General features: G+C 39.6%; 1 protein-coding gene across 1 annotated transcript in view; it reads left to right on the plus strand.

Annotated features, from left to right (window-relative positions):
* FMN2 (formin 2) overlaps window positions 1–21,599 on the plus strand; it is a 368,530-nt gene that overhangs the window by 98,863 nt on the left and 248,068 nt on the right. The window contains exon 3 of the mRNA XM_018042550.1: window positions 18,511–18,658. Coding sequence (XP_017898039.1) covers window positions 18,511–18,658 — 148 coding nt within the window. The remainder of the gene's footprint in view (window positions 1–18,510; window positions 18,659–21,599) is intronic.

The raw sequence follows: 21,599 nt of genomic DNA on the forward strand, positions 1-21,599 counted from the left end.
CCGTTCCGTCCTTTGTTCTGTGCTCGGTCCTGGTGGTGTCTTATGTTTGAGCTTTTCCTGCGGTAGCTATCCCACAGTCTGGTTTGCTAGCCCAAGTTAGATCGCTCTGGTTGCGCGTGGGGCGTTCCTGCCCGATTCTTACAAAGCACTGCAGCCCGCGCCTCCCGAGCGTCCCTGCCCTGCCCCCACTTCCCAGTGGCGGATGCAGGCATCTTTGCTGCTTTTCCGCTGGGGGAGTTACTGGTGGGCTTGTAATCTCTTGGTTTTAATTATTTATTTATTTTTCCTTCCTGTTATGTTGCCCTCTGTGTTTCCAAGGCTCGCCACAGACTCGGCAGGGAGAGTGTTTCCTGGTGTTTGGAAACCTCTCTTCTTCAAATTCCCTTCCCGGGACGGGCTTCCCTTCCCGGGATGGAGCTCCCTCCCCACCTCCTTTGTCTCCTTTTTCATCTTTTATATTTTTTCCTACCTGTTTTTGAAGACAGTGGTCTGCTTTTCTGGTTGCCTGATGTCCTCTACCAGCCTACAGAAGTTGTTTTATGGAGTTTGCTCGGTGTTGAAATGTTCTTTTGAGGAATTTGTGAGGGAGAAAGTGGTCTTCCTGTCCTATTCCTCCGCCATCTTTACAGTTCTCCCCCAAATTCTTGAGAATTTTTTAACTTGGATGTTTAATTTGTTAATTTTTCAAACTTCAATCACTTTAATATATGCATTGAAACCTAAATTTTGTTAATTCAGTTAGCATTCTTATTAGTAATGCTTCATCAGGTTTTTTTATTATTTCATTTTCCCCCTGGTGGTTTAAAAATGATATACTCTTACCATTATTTTTGTGACGGATTTTTAAAAAATAAATCACATGCTTTAGCTTTATTTTCGTACTTTTACTTGATTACAGTGAAATTCAGCAAATAGAAATAGTTTACTAGATAAAATAGTCAAAGCATTGGCAATGAAAATTTGAACTGAATTAGGGGAAAGAATAGATGAACACAGTGAGATGTTTAACAAGGAGCTAGAAAATGTAGAGAAGACCTAATCACAAATAAAGAATTCAACAAATGAAACAGAAAAAAAAAAAACAGTAGAAGAAATGGAACAGCAGACTAGATGATACAGAAGAATGCATAAATTATCTGGAAAGTAAAATAATGAAAATCAGTCAGAATAACAATCAGAAAAGGAAATTCTAAAAAATGAAAACGGTTTAAGAGATTTCCAGGATAACATTAAAAATACTAATATTCACATTATATGGGTTACAGAGGAGGAGAGAGAGAAAACGAGATCAAAATGTATTTGAGGAAATTATTCTGAAAACCTCCTGAATGCGAACAAGGAAACATATCCAGGTACAGGAAGAGCAGAGGGTTCCAGCCACAATGAATCCAAACAGACCCACAATAAGACATATCATAATTAAAGTAGGAAAAGTTAAAGAGAGAATTCTTACAGCAACAAGAATAAAACAAGGAAGCATATATAAGGGAACCCCCGTAAGACTATCAGCTGATTTGTCTGCAGAAACATTGCAGGCCAGAAGGAAGTGGCATGATGTATTCAAAGTGCTAAAAGGGAAAAACCTAGACCCTAGGATACTCTACCCAGAAAGATTATCATGAAGCAGAGATAAAGAATACTCTGACAGGCAAAAACTAAATAATTCATTAATATTAAACCTACCCTAAAAATAGTCTTCTCTAAGTGTAAAAGAAGTAAGAGTTTATAGGAAAGGGAAAATCCAACTAGGAAAGGCTGACATATAGTAAGAACTGAGGATCAAGTAAGAATTAAGTGCTTAAACCAAGTATGAAAATAAAAGACAAAAGAATGCTAAAATCAAGTGTAACTACAATAAATAGTGATGAGATAAATGTGAAGATCACCAACACAATGTGATGGTGAAGATCTAAATGTGAAGATCTAAAACACATACAGTAGGGGAGGGGAACAAAAAATATAGATCTTTCAAAATGTGTTTGAACTTACATGACTATCAATTTAAAACAAATAGTTACAGTTACAGGAAAATACATATGAACCCATGAAAACCACAAACCAGAAGCCTAGAATAGATACACTAAAAAAAAAAAGAAAAGAAAGAAAGAAAGAAAGAAATATAAGCATGCTACTGAAGAAAACCATCAAACAACAGCCAGAGGTGAACTGTAGGTGTAAAGAAATGGATGTGTGCCATACTTGTGACACTGTTTTACTTTTTTTGCCCTCAGTCAAACTTTTAATGTTTGGCAGGAGAATGCACTTGCTGGAATGTCTAGATACACTCAAATATAGTCCTTTTGGCCTTGACAGACACTTGAGGCAGGGCAGAGCTGAGAGCGGAGAGGGAAGTGCCCACAGTGAAATGATCCCACATGCAGGGTAGCACATGTCCACCCACTGACGGTCCTCGGAGCATCAGTGGGAAGGCGACCATACCTCTCAGGGAGCAACTGAGACTCTGCTTTAACCAAAGGCTGAACGGGATGAGGTTTTCCTGTACAACAGTGCCGCTACAGAACCCAGCTCTCCTCTTCAAGTAGAAAAATTTCAGCGAAGCACTCTTAGACTGCCTTGCTCCCGTCACTATCATTTTGTAGTATGTGCTCTAAACTGTCAGTTACAACTCTGAGTTATTTGGGGGTTATTATGGTTATATAGTTAGAACAGGGAAACAGGGTCCACGATGGTGGTCAGAAGAAGCAGTGACTAGAAGGAAAAAAAGAAAAGCCCATGGAAAGGGGAAGCCATGGACCTAAATGGGAACCTTTGACGGAAAAGGCACCCAACAGGCGCCCTTCCCTGAAAACATACCATCTCCCCTGATTGGTTTTGGGTGTGTGTCTGTACCTTCCCCTATTTGCATAGAGTGTAGCCAGTCAGGCCCCAGGAACCTGCTCAGGGAGGGAACAAGGAAGGAGAGAAGCCAAAACAACAGGGCCACTCCTGCAGGGGCTGTTCTGCTCTCAGGCCTACAGAGTGTACTGCTTGTTGCTTGCCCAATACATCCTGCCTGCTTGAGATATAACTGGTGTGTTGTTTCAGCTCTTTGCCACAAGGAGAAAAGAACTGAGGAAGAACCAACCTAATATTATTTATAAGCCAGTGAAAAGATAGGGAAATACTCATTTTCACTATATTGATTCTTCCTATCCACGAACATGGTATATTTCTCCATCTATTTGTGTTCTCTTTGATTTCTTTCACCAGTGTTTTATAGTTTTCTGTATATAGGTCTTTAGTTTCTTAGGTAGATATATTCCTAAGTATTTTATTCTTTACATTGCAATGGTGAATGGAATTGTTTCCTTAATTTCTCTTTCTGTTTTCTCATTGCTAGTGTATAGGAATGCAAGGGATTTCTCTGTGTTAATTTTATATCCTGCAACTTTACTATATTCATTGATTAGCTCTAGTAATTTTCTGGTGGAGTCTTTAGGGTTTTCTATGTAGAGGATCATGTCATCAAACAGTGAGAGTTTTACTTCTTCTTTTCCAATCTGGATTCCTTTTATTTCTTTTTCTGCTCTGATTGCTGTGGCCAAAACTTCCAGAACTATGTTGAATAGTAACGGTGAAAGTGGGCACACTTTTCTTGTTCCTGACTTTAGGGAAACGCTTTCAATTTTTCACCATTGAGGATAATGTTTGCTGTGGGTTTATCATATATGGTTTTTATTATGTTGAAGTATGTTCCTTCTATTCCTGCTTTCTGGAGGGTTTTTATCATAAATGGATGTTGAATTTTGTCATAGGCTTTCTCTGCATCTATTGAGGTAATCATGTGGCTTTTATTTTTCAATTTGTTAATGTGGTGTATTACGTTGATTGATTTGTGGATATTGAAGAATCCTTGCATCCCTGGGATAAAGCCCACTTGGTCATGATGTATGTATAATGTATGTCTTTTTAACATGTTGTTGGATTCTGTTTGCTAGAATTTTGTTAAGGATTTTTGTATATGGGTTCATCAGTGATATTGGCCTGTAGTTTTCTTTTATTGTGGCATCTTTGTCAGGTTTTGGCATTAGGGTGATGATGGCCTCATGGAATGAGTTTGGAGAACTGCCATATGACCCAGAAATCCCACTGCTGGGCATACACACTGAAGAAACCAGAATCGAAAGAGACACGTGTACCCCAGTGTTCATCGCAGCACTGTTTATAATAGCCAGGACATGGAAGCAACCTAGATGTCCATCAGCAGATGAATGGATAAGAAAGCCATGGTACATATACACAATGGAGTATTACTCAGCCACTAAAAGGAATACATTTGGATCGGTTCTAATGAGGTGGATGAAACTGGAGCCTATTATACAAAGTGAAGTAAGCCAGAAAGAAAAACACCAATACAGTATACTAACGCATATATATATATGGAATTTAAAAAGAAGGTAATGATAACCCTGTATGCAAGACAGCAAAAGAGACACAGATGTATTGAACAGTCTTTTGGACTCTGTGGGTAAGGGCGAGGGTGGGATGATATGGGAGAATGGCACTGAAACATGTAAAATATCATATGTTAAACGAATCACCAGTCCAGGTTTGATGCATGATACAGGATGCTCAGGACTGGTGCCATGGGATAACCCAGAGGGATGGTATGGGGAGGGAGGTGGGAGGGGGGTTCAGAATGGGGAACACATGTATACTCATGGTGGATTCAAGTCAATGTATGGAAAAACCAATACAATATTGTAAAGTAAAATTAATTAATTAATTAATGTTAAAAATAGCATGTTTTAAAAAAAAAGGAAAATCTGCTAAAAGAAACTTTCCTTTTTTTTTTTTTTTGAGTAAAATGGGCTTGTGGCCCATTTATCCTACTTTTACATTGTGGTTTTTAATCTCCTGATCTTCCTAGGGTAGGAAGCTTCTGTTTGTTTTCTTTAACAGGAAGAAATGATCCAGTTCAACAAAAGCCAAAACAGACTTTAAGAATGTAAGAAGTGGAGTAGTGTGGGGGAAGCACGTTCCTATTTTTACTCAGACATAGAACTAAGTCGTTAAAAGACAATTTTTATTCAGCCTGACCCTTTAAGTTCCTTAATACTCATTACGTGTCTGTTACGTATACAAATATCAGGGGGAAAACAAGGGGTGATAGGATATGGTTGGTGACTAGGGGCAAGGAGCTTACTTATCCTACTTGGGAGGATAACACATACATTTCTGAAATGTTTAACAGAAATAAAATAGAGAAAATGACAAACATGGCTGGTTGAGAAATCCCACAGGGCAGTTTTAATTGAATTTACAATGTGGTGGCAGTCGACACAAATGCTCGGGGAACTTTCCCGACTACAGTTTGCTCAACTAGCTTCTTTTAGTAAAGTAAAAGATTTTGTGCTCATTCTGTGGTGGTGTTGTGTACATATATGACAATTTTTACTTTTAAAAAGGATTTAAAAAGGATCCTTTTAAAAAGGATTTTAAAGATCCTTTTAAAAAGGATTTTAAAAATCCTTTTAAACACAGATTTAAAAGTTATGTGCTAAAAGCCAAAACTTTCCATTTCTTAAATCAAAGAACTATTCTAAATAAATCCTATTTTAGCACAATGAAATTGTTGAAAACTGTCACATTGCAAAAGAAAAAAATAATATTTAGGGTTTTTTGCTTTAGTGGTTAGTATTGGGGGATGAAATTGTTGTTACTCTTATAGCTATTTTTTAAAAGTCTAATTTATATTATTCTTCTATGAAATTTGTACTGTTTCATATAATTGAATATTATTTTTCAAATGATACTGTCAAGTTGTTTAAGGCAAGGACCAAATCCATTTATTGCTCACAGAACACTTTACAATTCTGAAACTGAAGAATGTTCTCGAAGATGTCTGGTTATTCATGTGTTTCCAGACAGCAGTGGCTGCCACCTGCCTAATCTTTTTAATTTTTTAAATTTTTTAATTGAAGGATAATTGCTCTATAGAATTTTGTGCTTTTCTGTCATACAGCAATAAGAATCAGCCATAGGTACACCCATGTCCCCTCCCTCCTGGGCCTCCCTCCCATCTCCCTCCTCATCTCACCCTTCAGCCTGTCACAGAGCCCCTGTTTCAGTTCCCTGAGTTATACAGAAAATTCCCACTGGCTATCTATTTTACATATGGTATTTTAAATTTCTACGTTACTCTCTCCATGCATCTCCCCTTCTCCCTCGTCTCCTCCCACCATGTCCATAGCTCTGTTCTCTATGTCTGATTTTCCATTGCTGTCCTAAAAATAAATTCATCAGTGCCATCTCTTAAGATTCCATATGTATGTGTCAGTATACAGTATGTATATTTCTCTTTGTGACTTACTTCACTCGGTATAATAGGCTCTAGGCTGTCCACCTCAGTAGAACAGATTCAAATGCATTCATCTTTATGGCTGAGTAGTATTCCATTGTATATATATATATACTACAGCTTCTTTATCCAATCATCTGTCAATGGACATCTAGGTTGGTTCCATCTTTTCGCTTTTGTAAATAGTGCTGTAATGAACCTTGGGGTACATGTGTCTTTTTCAATTTTTGTTTTCTCAGGGTATATGCCTTGGAGTGGGATTGCTGGGTCATATGGTGGTTTTATTCCTAGCTTTTTAAGGAATCTCTATACCATCTTCCATAGTGGCTGTACCAGTTTACATTCCCACCAGCAATGCAAGAGTGTTCCATTTTTTCCACACCCCCTCCAGCATTTATTGTTTGTAGACTTTTTGATGATGGGCATTCTGACTGGTATAAGGTGATATCTCATTGTACTTTTGATTTTCATTTCTCCAATAACGAGTGATGTTGAGCATCTTTTCATGTGCTTGTTAGCCATCTGCATGTCTTCTTTGAAGAGATGTCCCTTCAGGTTCCTTTCCTACTTTTTGACTGGGTTGTTTGCTTTTCTGGTATTGAGTTGTATGAGCTGTTTATATATTTTGGAAATTAATTCTTTGTCAGTTGTTTCCTTTGCTATTATTTTCTCTCTTTCTGAGGGTTGTTTTTTCACCTTGTTTGTAGTTTCCTTTGATGTGCAAAAGATTTTAAGTTTAATTAAGTCCCACTTGTTTATTTTTGTTTTTATTTCCGTTACTCTAGGAGGTGGGTCATAGAAGATCTTGCTTTGATTTATGTCATTGAGTATTCTGCTTATGCTTTCTTCTAACAGTTTAATAGTTTCTGGTCTTACATTTAGGTCTTTAACCCATATTGAGTTTATAGTCATTTTCACAATATTGATTCTCCCTACCCAGGAACATGGAACATCTCTCCATCTGTTTATGTCATCTTTGATTTCTTTCATCAGTGTCTTATAGTTTTCCATATATAGGTGTTTTTTCTCCTTAGGTAGGTTTATTCCTAGATATTTTATTCTTTTTGTTGTAATGGTGTATGGTATTGATTCCTTACTTTTTCTTTCTGATTTTTCATTGTTAGTATATAGGAAAGCAAGTGATTTCTGTCTATTGACCTTGTATCCTAAGTCTTTGCAGAATTTACTGATTAGCTCTAGTGATTTTCTGATAGTTTCTTTTGGGTTTTCTATGTATAGTATCACATTATCTACAAACAGTGAGAATTTTACTTCTTTTCTGATCTGGATTCCTTTTATTTCTTTTTCTTCTCTAATCGCCATAGCTGCTGCTGCTAAGTCACTTCAGTCGTGTCCGACTCTGTGAGACCCCATAGACGGCAGCCCATCAGGCTCTGCCATCCCTGGGATTCTCCAGGCAAGAACACTGGAGTGTGTTGCCATTTCCTTCTCCAATGCACAAAAGTGAAAAGTCAAAGTGAAGTCGCTCAGTCGTGTCCGACCCTCAGCGACCCCATGGACTGCAGCCTACCAGGCTTCTCCATCCATGGGATTTTCCAGGCAAGAGTACTGGAGTGGGGTGCCATTGCCTTCTCCAAATCGCCATAGCTAGGACTTCCAAAACTATGTTGAATAATAGTGGTAAGAGTGAACACCCTTCTCTTGTTCCTGATCATAGAGGGAATGCTTTTGGTTTTTAACCATTGAGAATAATGTTTGCTGTGGACTTTTCATATATGGCCTTTACTGTGTTGAGGTAGGTTCCTTCTATGCCCATTTTTTGGAAGAGTTTTAATGATAAATGGGTGCTGAATTTTGTCAAAGGCTTTTTCTACAACTATTGAGATGATCATATGGTTTTTATCTTTCAGTTTATTAGTATGGTATATTGTGTTGATTGATTTGCATATATTGAAGAATCTTTGCATCCCTGAAATAAACCCAACTTGATCATGGTGTATGAGCTTTTTATGTGTTGTTGAATTCTGTTTCCTAGAATTTTTGTTCATCAGTGATGTTGGCCTGTAATTTTCTTTTTTTCATATTGTCTTTGCCTGGTTTTGGCATCAGGCCTGGTTTTGGCCTGATCATGGCCTCACTGAATGAGTTTGGAAGTGTTCCTTCCTGTGCAATTTTTTGGAAGAGTTTCAGAAAAATAGGCATTAACTGTTCTCTAAATGTTTGATAGAATTCTCCTGTGAAGCCATTTGGCCCTGGCCTTTTGTTCTTTGGGGAGATTTTTGATCACTGTTTTCATTTCAGTGTTTGTAATTCAGTTGTTCATAATTTCTATTTCTGGTTCAGTCTATGGGAGGTTGACCTTTTCTAAGAATCTGTTTCTTCTAGGTTGTCCATTTAATTAGCATATAGTTGCTTATATATTCTCTTGTGATCCTTTGTATTTCTGTGTTGTGTGTTATAACCTCTCCTTTTTCATTTCTAATTTTGTTGATTTGATTTTTCTCCCTTTTTTCTTGATGAGTCTGGCTAGTGGTTTGTCAATTTTGTTTATCTTCTCAAAGAACCAGCTTTTAGTTTTATCAATCTTTGCTATTGTTTCCTTCATTCTTTTTCATTTATTTCTGCTCTGATCTTTATCATTTACTTCCTTCTCCTGACTTTGGTTTTTTTGTTGTTGTTGTTCTTTTTCCAGCTGCTCTAGTTCTAGAGTTAGCTTGTCTATCTGATGCTTTTCTTATTTCTTGAAATATGATTGTATTGCTATAAACATCCCTGTCAGAACTGCTTTTGCTGAATCCCATAGGTTTTGGGTCATCATGTTTTTATTGTTATTTGTTTCTAGGAATGTTTTGACTTCCTTTCTTATTTCTTCAGTAGTTCAGTTCGGTCAGTCAGTTGTGTCCAACTCTTTGCAATCCCATGGACTGCAGCATGCCAGGCCTCCTTGTCCATCACCAACTCCCAGAGTTTACTCAAACTCATGTCCATTGAGTCAGTGATGCCATCCAACCATCTTATCCTCTGTTGTCCCCTTCTGCCCACAGTCTTTCCCAGCATCAGGGTGTTTTCAAATCAGTCAGTTCTTCAAATCAGGTGACCAAAGTATTGCAGTTTCAGCTTCGGCATCAGTCCCTCCAGTGAATATTCAGGACTGATTTCCTTAAGGATGGACTGGTTGGATCTCTTTGCAGTCCAAGGGACTCTCAAGAGTCTTCTCCACCACTACAGTTCAAAAGCATCAATTCTTCGGTGCTCAGCTTTCTTTATGGTCCAACTCTCACATCCATACGTGACTACTGGAAAATCCATAGCTTTGACTAGACAGATCTTTGTTGGCAAAGTAATGTCTATGCTTCTTAATATACTGTCTAGGTTGGTCATAACTTCTCTTCCAAGGAGCAGCTGTCTTTTAATTTCATGGCTACAGTCCCCATTTGAAGTGATTTTGGAGCCCCCCAAAATAAAGTCTGTTACTGTTTTCACTGTTTCCCCATCTATTTACCATGAAGTGATGAGACTGGATGCTGTGATCTTAGTTTTCTGAATGTTGAGTTTTAAGCCAGCTTTTTCACTCTCCTCTTTCACTTTCATCAAGAGGCTGTTTAGTTCTTCTTCACTTTCTTCCACAAGGGTGGTATCATCTGCATATCTGAGATTATTGATGTTTCTCCTGGCAATCTTGATTGCAGCTTGTGCTTCATCCACCCCAGCGTTTCTCATGATATAATCTGCATATAAGTTAAGTAAGCAGGGTGATAATATACAGCCTTGATATACTCCTTTCCCAATTTGGAACCAGTCTGTTGTTCCTCGTCCAATTCTAACTGTTGCTTCCTGACCTGCATACAGATATCTCAGAAGGCAGGTCAGGTGGTCTGGTATTCCCATCTGTTTAAGAATTTCTTCAGTAACCTGTTTGTTATTTAGTAACATATTCTTTAATCTCCATGAGTTTGTGTTTTGCAGTTTTTTTTTCCTGTAGTTGATATCTAGTCTCATAGTGTTGTGGTCAGAGAAGACACTTGGTGGAATTTCAGTTTTCTTAAATTTACTGAGGCTTGATTTGTGGCCTAAGATATGGTCTATCCTGGAGAATATTTAATGTGCAATGAGAAGAAAGTGTAGTCTTCTGCATTTGGATCGAAAATCCTGACGACATCCTTTTGGTCTAATGTTTCATTTAGGATTTGAGTTTCCTTATTGATTCTGTGTTTTGATAATCTGTGCTTTGGTGTAAGTGGGTGTTAAAGTCCCATACTATTAATATGTTGCTGTAGATTTTCCCTCTTACGCCTGTTAGTGTTTGCCTTGTGTATTTAGATGCTCTTATGTTCAGTTCAGTTCAGTTGCTCAGTAGTGGCCGACTCTTTGCAACCCCATGAATCGCAGCACGCCAGGCCTCCCTGTCTATCTCCAACTCCCGGAGTTCACTCAGACCCACGTCCATCAAGTCAGTGATGCCATCCAGCCATCTCATCCTCTGTCATCCCCTTCTCCTCCTGCCCTCAATCCCTCCCAGCATCAGAGTCTTTACCAATGAGTCAACTCTTCGCATGAGGTGGCCAAAGTACTGGAGTTTCAGCTTTAGAATCATTCCTTCCAAAGAAATCCCAGGGCTGATCTCCTTCAGAATGGACTGGTTGGATCTCCTTGCAGTCCACGGGACTCTCAAGAGTCTTTTCCAACACCACAGTTCAAAAGCATCAACTCTTTGGTGCTCAGCCTTCTTCACAGTCCAACTCTCACATCCATAAATGACTACTGGAAAAACCATAGCCTTGACTAGGTGCATAAATATTTACAGTTGTTATGTATTCTTGGGTTGATCCCTTGATCATTATGCAGTGTCCTTCTTTGTCTCTTATAATATTCTTTATTTTAAAATATATTTTTTCTGAAATAAGGATTGCACTCTGGCTTTCTTTTGGTTTCCATTCACATGGAATATCTTTTTCCATCCCTTTACTTTCAGTCTGTATGTGTCTCTAGGTCTGAAGTGGATCTCCTGGAGGCACCATATAAATAGGTCTTGTTTTTGTATCCATTCAGTCAGCATGTATCTTTTGGTTAGTGCATTTAATCCATTTGCATTTAAGGCAATTATTGATACATATGTTCTTATTGACATTTTCTTGATTATTTGGGGTTTGTTTTTGTAGGTCTTTCCTTTCTGTTGTATTTACTGGCTATGTAAAGTCCCTTTAGTATTTATTGCAAGGCTAGTTTGGTGGTGCTGAATTCTTGTAACTTCTGCTTGTCTGTAAAGCTTTTGACTTCATCAATTTTGATTGAGATCTTTGCCAGGTATAGTAATCTTGGTTGTATATTTTTCTCTTTTAGTACTTTAAGTATATCCTGCCTTTCCCTTCTGGTCTACAGAGTTTCTGCTGAAAGATCCACTGGTAATTGTCTGGGTTTTCTCTTGTATGTCACTTGTTGCTTTTCCCTTGCTGCATTTAATATTCTTTCTTTGTGCTTAATCTCTGTTAGCTTGATTAATATGTGTCTCAATGTGTTTCTCCTTGGGTTTACCCTGTATGGGACTCTCTGTGCTTCTTGGACTTCATTGACTATTGCCTTTCCTATGTGGGGGATTCAACTATAATTTCTTCAAAAATTTTCTCAGTGCCTTTTTTTTCCTTCCTCTGGGACCCCTATAACTCGAATGTTGATTTGCTTAATATTGTCGCAAAGGTCTCTGAGGCTGTCCTCAGTCTTTTCATTCCTTTCCCTTTATTCTGCCCTTCAGCAGTTGTTTCTACCATTCTCTTCACCAGCTCATGTATCTCTCTCTCTGTCAGTTGCTCTGTTGTTAGCTCCTTCTAGAGCATTTTTAATTTCCGTAATTGTGTTGTTCATCTCTGTTTGCTTAATCTTTTTTCTTGTCTTTGGTGATTGTATTAACTATGGTAAATGCTCCTCGCATCTTCTCCATTTTATTTTATTTTAAAATTTTAAAATCTTTAATTCTTACATGCGTTCCCAAACATGAACCCCCCTCCCACCTCCCTCCCCATAACATCTCTCTGGGTCATCGCCATGCACCAGCCACAAGCATGCTGTATCCTGCGTCAGACATAGACTGGCGATTCGATTCTTACATGACAGTATACATGTTAGAATGCCATTCTCCTAAATCATCCCACCCTCTCCCTCTCCCTCTGAGTCCAAAAGTCCGTTATACACATCTGTGTCTTTTTTGCTGTCTTGCATACAGGGTCGTCATTGCCATCTTTCTAAATTCCATATATATGTGTTAGTATACTGTATTGGTGTTTTTCTTTCTGGCTTACTTCACTCTGTATGATCGGCTCCAGTTTCATCCATCTCATCAGAACTGATTCAAATGAATTCTTTTTAACAGCTGAGTAATACTCCATTGTGTATATGTACCACAGCTTTCTTATCCATTCATCTGCTGATGGGCATCTCCATTTTATTTTCAAGTCTCAGAGCATCTTTACTCTCATTATTCTGAATTCTCTTTCAGGGAGATTGGTTGTTTTCTCTTCATTTATTTGGTCTTGTGAGTTTCTCCCTTGCTCTTTCATTTGAACTGTACTTCTCTGTCTTTTCATCATTTTTTTCTAACTTGCTCCACTTGAGGTCTCCTTGTCCCAGGCTTTAGGGTTGTATTACTTCTTCCTTTTGTTTTTTGCCCTTGGAGGGAAATGTTGGTTGGGTTGTTTGTGTAGATTTCTTGTTAGGGGTAACTTGTGCCTGTGTCCTGAAAAGCAAAGCTTCAAGCTGGGCAGGCCTGGCTCTGACTTGGGATCCAGACATCAAATCTTGTTTTCCCCAAGTTTAATTTTTTCAGTTTTATCACAATGCCTGTCTTGGAGGGTCTCCTGGAGAGGCAGGGAGGTGACTGTAGCTCTCTCTGGAGTCAAAAAAGCTGATGGCAGACATAGCAGGGGCCTGTGTGAACTCTGGCTGGAGTCAGAGGCAGATACTTTGGGCCCCTAACATGGAGACCTGGCTCCACTCGACAGCCTGTAAGTTTCAGTGCTGGGATGCCTCAGGCCAAACAACCAACTGGTCAGGAACACAGCCCTACTGTCAGCAGACATGCTGCCTAAAATGACTTCCTAAGTCCATAGCCATCTCTGGACACACCCCTTAACTCAGCCTTGCCCACTCTCTTATAACTTATTTTGATAAATGTAAGAAGTTAGTGTTATTATACTAAACACAGCAAAAAATTAAAACAAACTTTAAGTATGGCATTCTAATTGAAGGAAATGAATTTAGACATTGTACAGCTGTGTTTTAGTCATCAGAAGTCTGAGAGAAATTTCCAGCTGTCTTTGAAAGTTCATGTGCTGAGTGGTACCTCCAATGAGGCCATTCTGAATTGAGAATGGTAAAACATAAACATGAGACACACAGAACACAAAGGATTCCGCTGCCTACCCATGAGACCTGTTCCCAAGTGAATCCCTTACTTGAACTTGGGAATATTTGCTAGCAGTGTTTTCTCTCTTATGAAGTTTCTCTCCAGAAGCAACCACAGTCAGTGAGTCTAATAAGGCATTTGGCATTTCCTCAGAAGATGTCCTCATCAGCTAGAAACAGATCAGACTGACTTTTTCAACTACGTAATCATTTTCATGAAATTGTGGGCTCAGTTTCCAAAGGCTGTGGCAACCAGGTAGTTGTGGCGCCAGCCAATCTGCTTTGTGTAATTTGTCATATTTTAAAGCTTCTGCTCACATTTTGTACCTCCAAGAATGGAGAAAGTGGCATGTAGAGACTGAAGTAGAATGCACCATGAGGACAAAACACTCATCTTTTTTTTTTTTTTAAGCAGAATGCTCAATTTTCTGCCTTATTTTCTAGTTTTTATATTATAATATTGAAAATTGGAAAGGATGTAAATGTTAAAAACTTAATAATTGCTAAAGAGCGCTGAGAAAATGGGAGCTAGCACCTAGAATAATAAATACGTACATATGATTGGGTATTTTAAAAAACCAGCATCATTTATAATCCCCCAAGATTACGTGAGTCAGCTTGTTAGTATGGCAGTTAGTAGGTTCAGTATTTTAATTCACTACTTGGAACTCTAGATCCTTTATCGAAGGAAGGTCACATAGTTAGTTTACACTGCACACTACATGTGGAGGAGCGTAGTGGGTAGTGACTTTGCCTAATGTTATACAGCTGTAATGCATTCTTGTTTGAGCACAAACTGATGGAGGCTTGCATCTGTCCACTCATTCCATCGTTTCTAGTGAGCATGCTAAGTGGGAACTGGGTTGCACCCTCCTCACACCCCTGTTACTGTCACTCTTCCTGCCTCTGTGGTGGCTTATTTGATGCCTTGTTTGTTTTCCACACTGGTAACTGATGGCATTGCATGTTGAAGAGTCTTAAACACTGTAAGGGAAGCCGTGACCCTGCTTAGCTTGACCACCCGTCCCAGTGGATGGGCCTGTGGCACCTGAGCGGGTTGGCTGTCCTTTCCAAAGTGTAGATGACTCCCAGAAAGTGAGGCAAGTGACCTCTACAGCCAAGGGTTCTGAAGATGCTCAGTTACTGAAAAGTCCGAAGGTTCTGAATCAAACTGAGTATCTTTAATCAACATGTGCAAACTACATACTGTGCTGGCTGAGGCCAAAGGTCAGCGTTACTGCAGTGCTACTGGAGAGAGTGGTGCTCCGGCCAGTCCATCCCAGCGTTGTAAGCAGCCCCTCACCTGTGCAAGTCCTCAGATGCACAAAGACGGGCCCTGGCACTGAAGCTAAAGGCCTCATGTTCTCCAGAATCTTCACAGCTTCTTGGATGCATTTTCTTTTTAGGAATGAAGGAAAATTCTCCCATTTTTTGAGCCATTCTTTTATGTCAGTTCTACAAAGTTGCATGTAACTTCTGGAGCCTATTATACAGAGCGAAGTAAGTCAGAAAGAAAAACACCAATACAATATATTAACGCATATAAATGGAATTTAGAAACATGGTAATGATGACCCTATATGCGAGATGGCAAAAGAGACACAGATATAAAGAACAGACTTTTGGACTCTGTGGGAGAAGGCGAGGGTGGGATGATTTGAGAGAATAGTATTGAAACATGTATGTTATCATATGTGAAATAGATCACCAGTCTAGGTTCGATGCATGAGACAAGGTGCTTAGGGCTGGTGTACTGTGATGACCCTGAGGGATGGGATGGGGAGGGAGGTGGGAGGGGGTTCAGGATGGGGAACACATGTACACCATGGCTGATTCATGTCAGTGTATGGCAAAACCACTAGAATATTGTAATTAGCCTCCAATTAAAATTTTAAACAATTTGTATGTAAAAACAATTTTTTTTAAAAGATAGTGAAAGTCGCTCAGTTGTGTCCGACTCTTTGAGACCCCATGAACTATACAGTCCATGGAATTCTCCAGGCCAGAATACTGGAGTGGGTAGCCGTTCTCTTCTCCAGGGGATCTTCCCAATCCAGGGATCAAACCCAGGTCTCCCACATTGCAGGCGAATTCTTCACTGTCTGAGCCACCAGAGAAGCCCTTTAAAAAATAAAGTTTTGTAAATGTTTAATGTTCTGCTAATTTGATTTTGAATTGCAAATGTCAAGTATTGTTTAGGGAGCTTTATTATACTTTGTTAAAAAGGCAAAATTGTACATTTTTAGAATTTTTTATGAGTAAATTTAATGTACCAAAAACAAAAATTAAAAAAAGAAATCAAAGCAAGTAGCTGTTGTGGTAGTTATGTTTGAGTTACACCATGTGGTTTACACAGCTGTTTTCATGTAGCATTTACCCTGCTCACTCCAGTCCTGCAGAAAGACAAGAACAGGCATTGTTTCTGAGTTACTGGTGAGGACATGAAGACATTATAAAGTTAGGAGATGTGTCTGGGGTGCAGTTCTGGTTCTATCCTAGGAATTTTGTCTGCCCCGTGTTGTTGTTGTTGTTGTTTTACATGGTACAGTTGTGAATAGGTTCAGATATAATGGATTGCTTGACACCTTTGTTTTCCGTTTAATGCACACAAAGTACCCCTCTGGTACTTTTGTTAATATGGAGATGAAAAAAATGAGATCACAGCTCCAGCTGCTCTCATGTTGATAAACCATCTCTCTTGCTTTTTCTTCTTATCTGACAAATGTGTTAATTCAGTAGACATTAAGTGGCTTTTATGGAGTGCTTGGGAATTTTATAGGACTTGTGTACACACTTTCTGTGCTGAAGTAGTTCAGGCGGTTAAGGGAAGGCAAAGTGTACTCAGAAACGTGTTCAGCCACTGATCTGGATTGCATGCTGTTAACTGTCAACAAGAGGTGGGGCTAACATGCTGTGATTTGGGCGTCTGGGGGAGACCCCAGTGGGACTTAATCTTTGGTTAGATGCTATGCATGGGGAAGGCTAGGTTGGGACATTCCAGTGAAGTGAAGCTTGATTTGGGACATGTGGGGAGATGAATTTGGGAGGATGAATAGGAGGGTTATAGAAAAGCTTAAAGGACAAGTGGAAGAGCTGACATTTGATTCTTGAACTACAACAGAACTTAGTGCTTGCTTATTCCCTGCTTGCGGAGCCATACGATGAAGGAGAGGTTTTATCACCTTACAGGTCTGTATGTGTTCCAGTCCTGGGGTGGGGCTGAAAGACTTCAGGACTGGCCAGGCTGTTTGTGGTTTGCTTAGGCTTTTATGGAGCGCTTTTAGCAAACTTACATTTGCTGTATGATGAAATCCTGAGTGAAACCACTTGTTCCCATGGCTGCTGGCTCTGACTCTTTTCTGTGGAGCAAGTGAAGTCTGAGATTGAGTGCGTTTATTATTAGAATGATGAAGCTCTCTATGTCACAGTCCCCCTTTTAGGAAACACACAGCTCGCTCCCCTGCCAGGTACTTGGCTGCTCCTTACACGAGAGGTTCACATTTTGTGGATGTGAAGGGGACATTGATATTGCTCCTTGCCCACATCTCACCTTGTTCTTGCCAGAATGAGGATATTCTCTGATGTCTAATCCCTGGACAGGGATTTGCTGGTCCACGTCCATTGAATTCCTTTACTTTCACCAACAAGAGCTCATTTCTAATATCATGTTAATTAAACCACTCATTTTTCCAATAAAAAGTTATTTCTGATATTCAGTACACCTGGTGTCAATCAAGATGTAGGTATGTGAAAGATGTGACTAGTTGAAGGGTCTACAGTGGGACCCTTCCTGATTCAGACCTGCCCCTAAAGGTGAAGCTCAAACTAACTGATATATACATTGTATTTTACTGTTGACACTGAAGAATATTTTATGAAATTCTTCAATTAATTTGTGAAGCAAGTGTTTGGAAATAGCGATGCCTCTCCACTGGTTAACTCAAGTTCAGTCTCAGCATGGTTTTATATCATGTTTTTTGTTTTTGTTTCTACCACTCAAGTGCTCTCTCTGCTTTATTTGCTGTGTTGGTCAAAAGGTTTAGGGAAATATATCTGTGAGTAAGGAGGATGTCATGAAGAGAACCCAGGGCTTGTGTACATTGGTGCCTGCATCCTGAAGCACCTGTTACCCTGAAATCTTAGCGGGCAGTTTCCAAGGGTGTCTACAGCCTCAGAGTGGCCTCCTTTCTACGTTCCCACTTGGCTTCCTGGCATGAGATGTAGCAATGAGCCTGCTTCTCATTCTGTTCAGATGCTGTTAGTCTCCAGCTGGGAAGAGCTTTCTTTGCCAGATCCCTGTCCAGTTCTTTTTTTCTTGGCAAGTTCACTTACTTTTTTATAGTTCCTCTCCCAAACTGTTCCTGACCTGGATTGAGAATAATTAGTTTTCTGGGCTTTCTGTTATTGAAGGCAAGGAAGCTGCTTATTGTCCTTGAGTGCCCAGCACTGCCTGTTCTCTGATTTTGCCAAGTGTTTACACAGATTTCAAAGGGACATCATATTCCAGTGCACTGAAGACGCTTAGTCAGGGGACTCTGTGATCAGGTGGGTTTTCTGACCTTGTAATTCCCTGCAGACCTACATGGCCTTTTACCTCCAAAGAAAGAGACTTAAATTTTACCATAGAAGTTGAAACACATATGGTTATGAAAACAAAATGTGTGAAAGAAAGTTTATGTGATGAATCTACGTTGAATAGTATAAAAAGCTGTTTCATGTTTTATGTGTGTTTGCATCTATATATATGCCTACCACACATATATTTATGATAGAAATGATGTTGCAAATATCAATCAAGAAGACTCCGTTTTTCATGATTGAATTAAAATAGCTTAATTTTTTTTTTAATATAGCAAGATCGACTTTACACCTGGGCTGCAGTTAGTCAGCCTACACACTCACTGGATTATGTCGAAGGGCAGTTTCCCAGGAGAGTCCCAGCTGCTTGGCCACCATCTAAACCTCCTGATGAAGAACAAAGGCCTAAGGATGCTGACACAGGTAGGCCCGTGGGAAGAGTGTATGTTCTGAAAGTGACATCAAATCTCTGTGAAGCAACTGCTGAGCACTGAGTCTGGGTTTTTCTTCCATGTATTTCTTAGATTATAATCTTCATATAAATCAGGCTAAATCACTGGGAAGCTTGTTAAACTGAAAATTCTTACACTTTATCTTCATAGTTACGGGGACTGGGAAACTAGAGCTATCCAGTTAGTACTGTGTATACAGAATCTGAGAACCACTGCTTTGGGGTCCAGCTGAGGCCTCCATCTGGAAGGAAGCCACCCACCGTATGGGCTGAAAGCTCAGAAGGGAACTTTCTGTCTGTTGGCTTCAGAGCTGGCAGCCACCTCACCTCCTTCCCTGGCTCTTCTCATACTATTCTCTTTGAACTTTTGTTAGTTTTTCTTTGCCTTCAGAGATAATTGATAGAGGCATGATGAAGCTATACATTCTACTAAATCTAAATTTTAAGTAATTTTAAAAATTGTACCTTGTTCAGATGTAACATTTGATTGTTTTTTTCTTTTTGTCCCTTGTGTTGTCCTAAAGTGTTGTGTGTTATTCTTGAAGTACTTTGAAGGTAGCATGACATTGATATCATCTTTTTATGGAGCCCCAAACTAGAAAAGCACTTCATTGTATTGAATTAAGAATCATATTTGTATAACAATGTTTTTGTGGAATTTGATTATCTTACTTCTTGCTTCCTTTTTCATTTTAGCTTAATAAAATCGCAGCGTCCTCTTGGTGGACTGATCAGGAATATTGACATCCGATCCATCAGGGAAGAGTAAATAGAAGGGTATTATTACAATTCAGAAATCTCTCCCTGATCAAATTCTCCTAAATGGTATCATAGCATAGTGTTAGAGTTAAGAATTTGATATTTTATTCCCATTGGCTTATTGAGAGAAAGATGTTGGGTAAAAGCCTAGCTGGGACCTCTGTGAAGAGTGTGACCAGGGAGCTTGGGCTCTGCTGTGTATCAGCTTGTAACCTTGGGCAAGTTTCCTAAAAACGAAAAACTTCCTTTCCCAAGTTTCTGTCCTTGGTTTTTGCACCTGTAAGATGGTAGTAAGGATAGCACCTACTGCATAGGGATACTTTGAGAATTATCTAAGTGTGAAAGTATAGATTGGCATCCAGAATGCAGTCACTATATTCCTCATGAGTCCCTTTAAAGCCAACAATGGCCCACACCATCAGTGACTTTATTTCAGACTACTATCCGAAGATCTGCAGAGGGGGCCTCCTGCTCATAGCCTCTGTTTTTCTCCTCATCCTGAAGTGATACATTTACTTATTTCTTTTCACTGAGGCACTGAGTGGGGGCCCACACCCAACCTTGTGTACCCCCTTTTAAAGGCCCATGCTTTTGAAACTCTGCTTAGTGTTTACTTGATGGACTCTACTCTCTGAAATGAACCACAAACAAGAGGTGTGATGTAAGAAACATGTTCTTTGTAGGACTTTGACTTTCTTGTGGTACAGAGAACAGTTGATCAAGGGTCAAGGTAGATCTTCAGAGATGAGAGGGTGTGTAAGTAACACCTGAGAAAAACGAGCATGTAAAACAATTTAGTTTTAAAAGGAAAATTATATAACTTAAAGTATTTATCCTATTGAATACACTTTTATTTGTTTATGTTAAAAGTTACTTCAGTTCAGTTGCTCAGTCGTGTCCAACTCTTTGCGACCACATGGACTGCAGCATGCCAGACTTCTCTGTCCATCGCCAGCTCCCAGAGCTTGCTCAAACTCATGTCCATTGAGTCGGTGATGCCATCCAACCATCTCATCCTCTGTCATCCCTTTCTCCTCCTTCCCTCAATCCTTCCCATCAGGGTCTTTTCCAGTGAGTCAGTTCTTTGCATCAGGTGGCCAAAGTATTGGAGTTTCAGCTTCAGCATCAGTCCTTCCAATGAACATTCAGGACTGATTTCCTTTAGGATGGACTGGTTGGATCTCCTTGCAGTCTAAGGGACTCTCAAGAGTGCTCACCAACACCACAATTCAAAAGCATCAATTCTTCAGCACTCAGCTTTCTTTCTAGTCCAATGCTCATATCCGTATATGACTACTGGAAAAACCATAACTCTGACTAGACAGACCTTTGTCAGCCAAGTAATGTCTCTGATTTTTAATATGCTCTCTAGGTTGGTCATATTTTCTTCTAAGGAGAAACTGTTTTTTAATTTCATGGCTTCAGTCCCCATCTGCAGTGATTTTGGAGCCCAAGATAATAAAGTGTGTCACTGTTTCCATTGTTTCCCCATCTATTTGCCATGAAGTGATGGAACCAGAGGAGAGTGAAAAAGTTGGCTTAAAGCTCAACATTCAGAAAACAAAGATCATGGCATCTGGTCCCATCACTTCATGGGAAATAGATGGGGAAACAGTGTCAGACTTTATTTTTTTGGGCTCCCAAATCACTGCAGATGGTGACTGCAGCCATGAAATTAAAAGACACTTACTCCTTGGAAGAAAAGTTATGACCAACCTAGATAGCATATTGAAAAGCAGAGACATTACTTTGCCAACAAATGTCTGTCTAGTCAAGGCTATGGTTTTTCCAGTGGTCATGTATGGATGTGAGAGTTGGACTGTGAAGAAAGCTGAGTGCCGAAGAATTGATGCTCTTGAACTGTGGTGTTGGAGAAGACTCCTGAGAGTCCCTTAGACTGCAAGGAGATCCAACCAGTCCATTCTGAAGGAGATCAGCCCTGGGTGTTTGGAAGGACTGATGCTGAAGCTGAAACTCCAGTACTTTGGCCACCTCATGCGAAGAGTTGACTCATTGGAAAAGACTCTGATGCTGGGAGGGATTGGGGGCAGGAGGAGAAGGGGATGACAGAGGATGAGATGGCTGGATGGCATCACTGACTCGATGGACGTGAGTTTGAGTGAACTCTGGGAGTTGGTGATGGACAGGGAGGCC

The sequence above is a fragment of the Capra hircus genome, chromosome 28 (assembly GCF_001704415.2).
Source record: "Capra hircus breed San Clemente chromosome 28, ASM170441v1, whole genome shotgun sequence".
Classification (NCBI taxonomy): Eukaryota; Metazoa; Chordata; class Mammalia; order Artiodactyla; family Bovidae; genus Capra; species Capra hircus.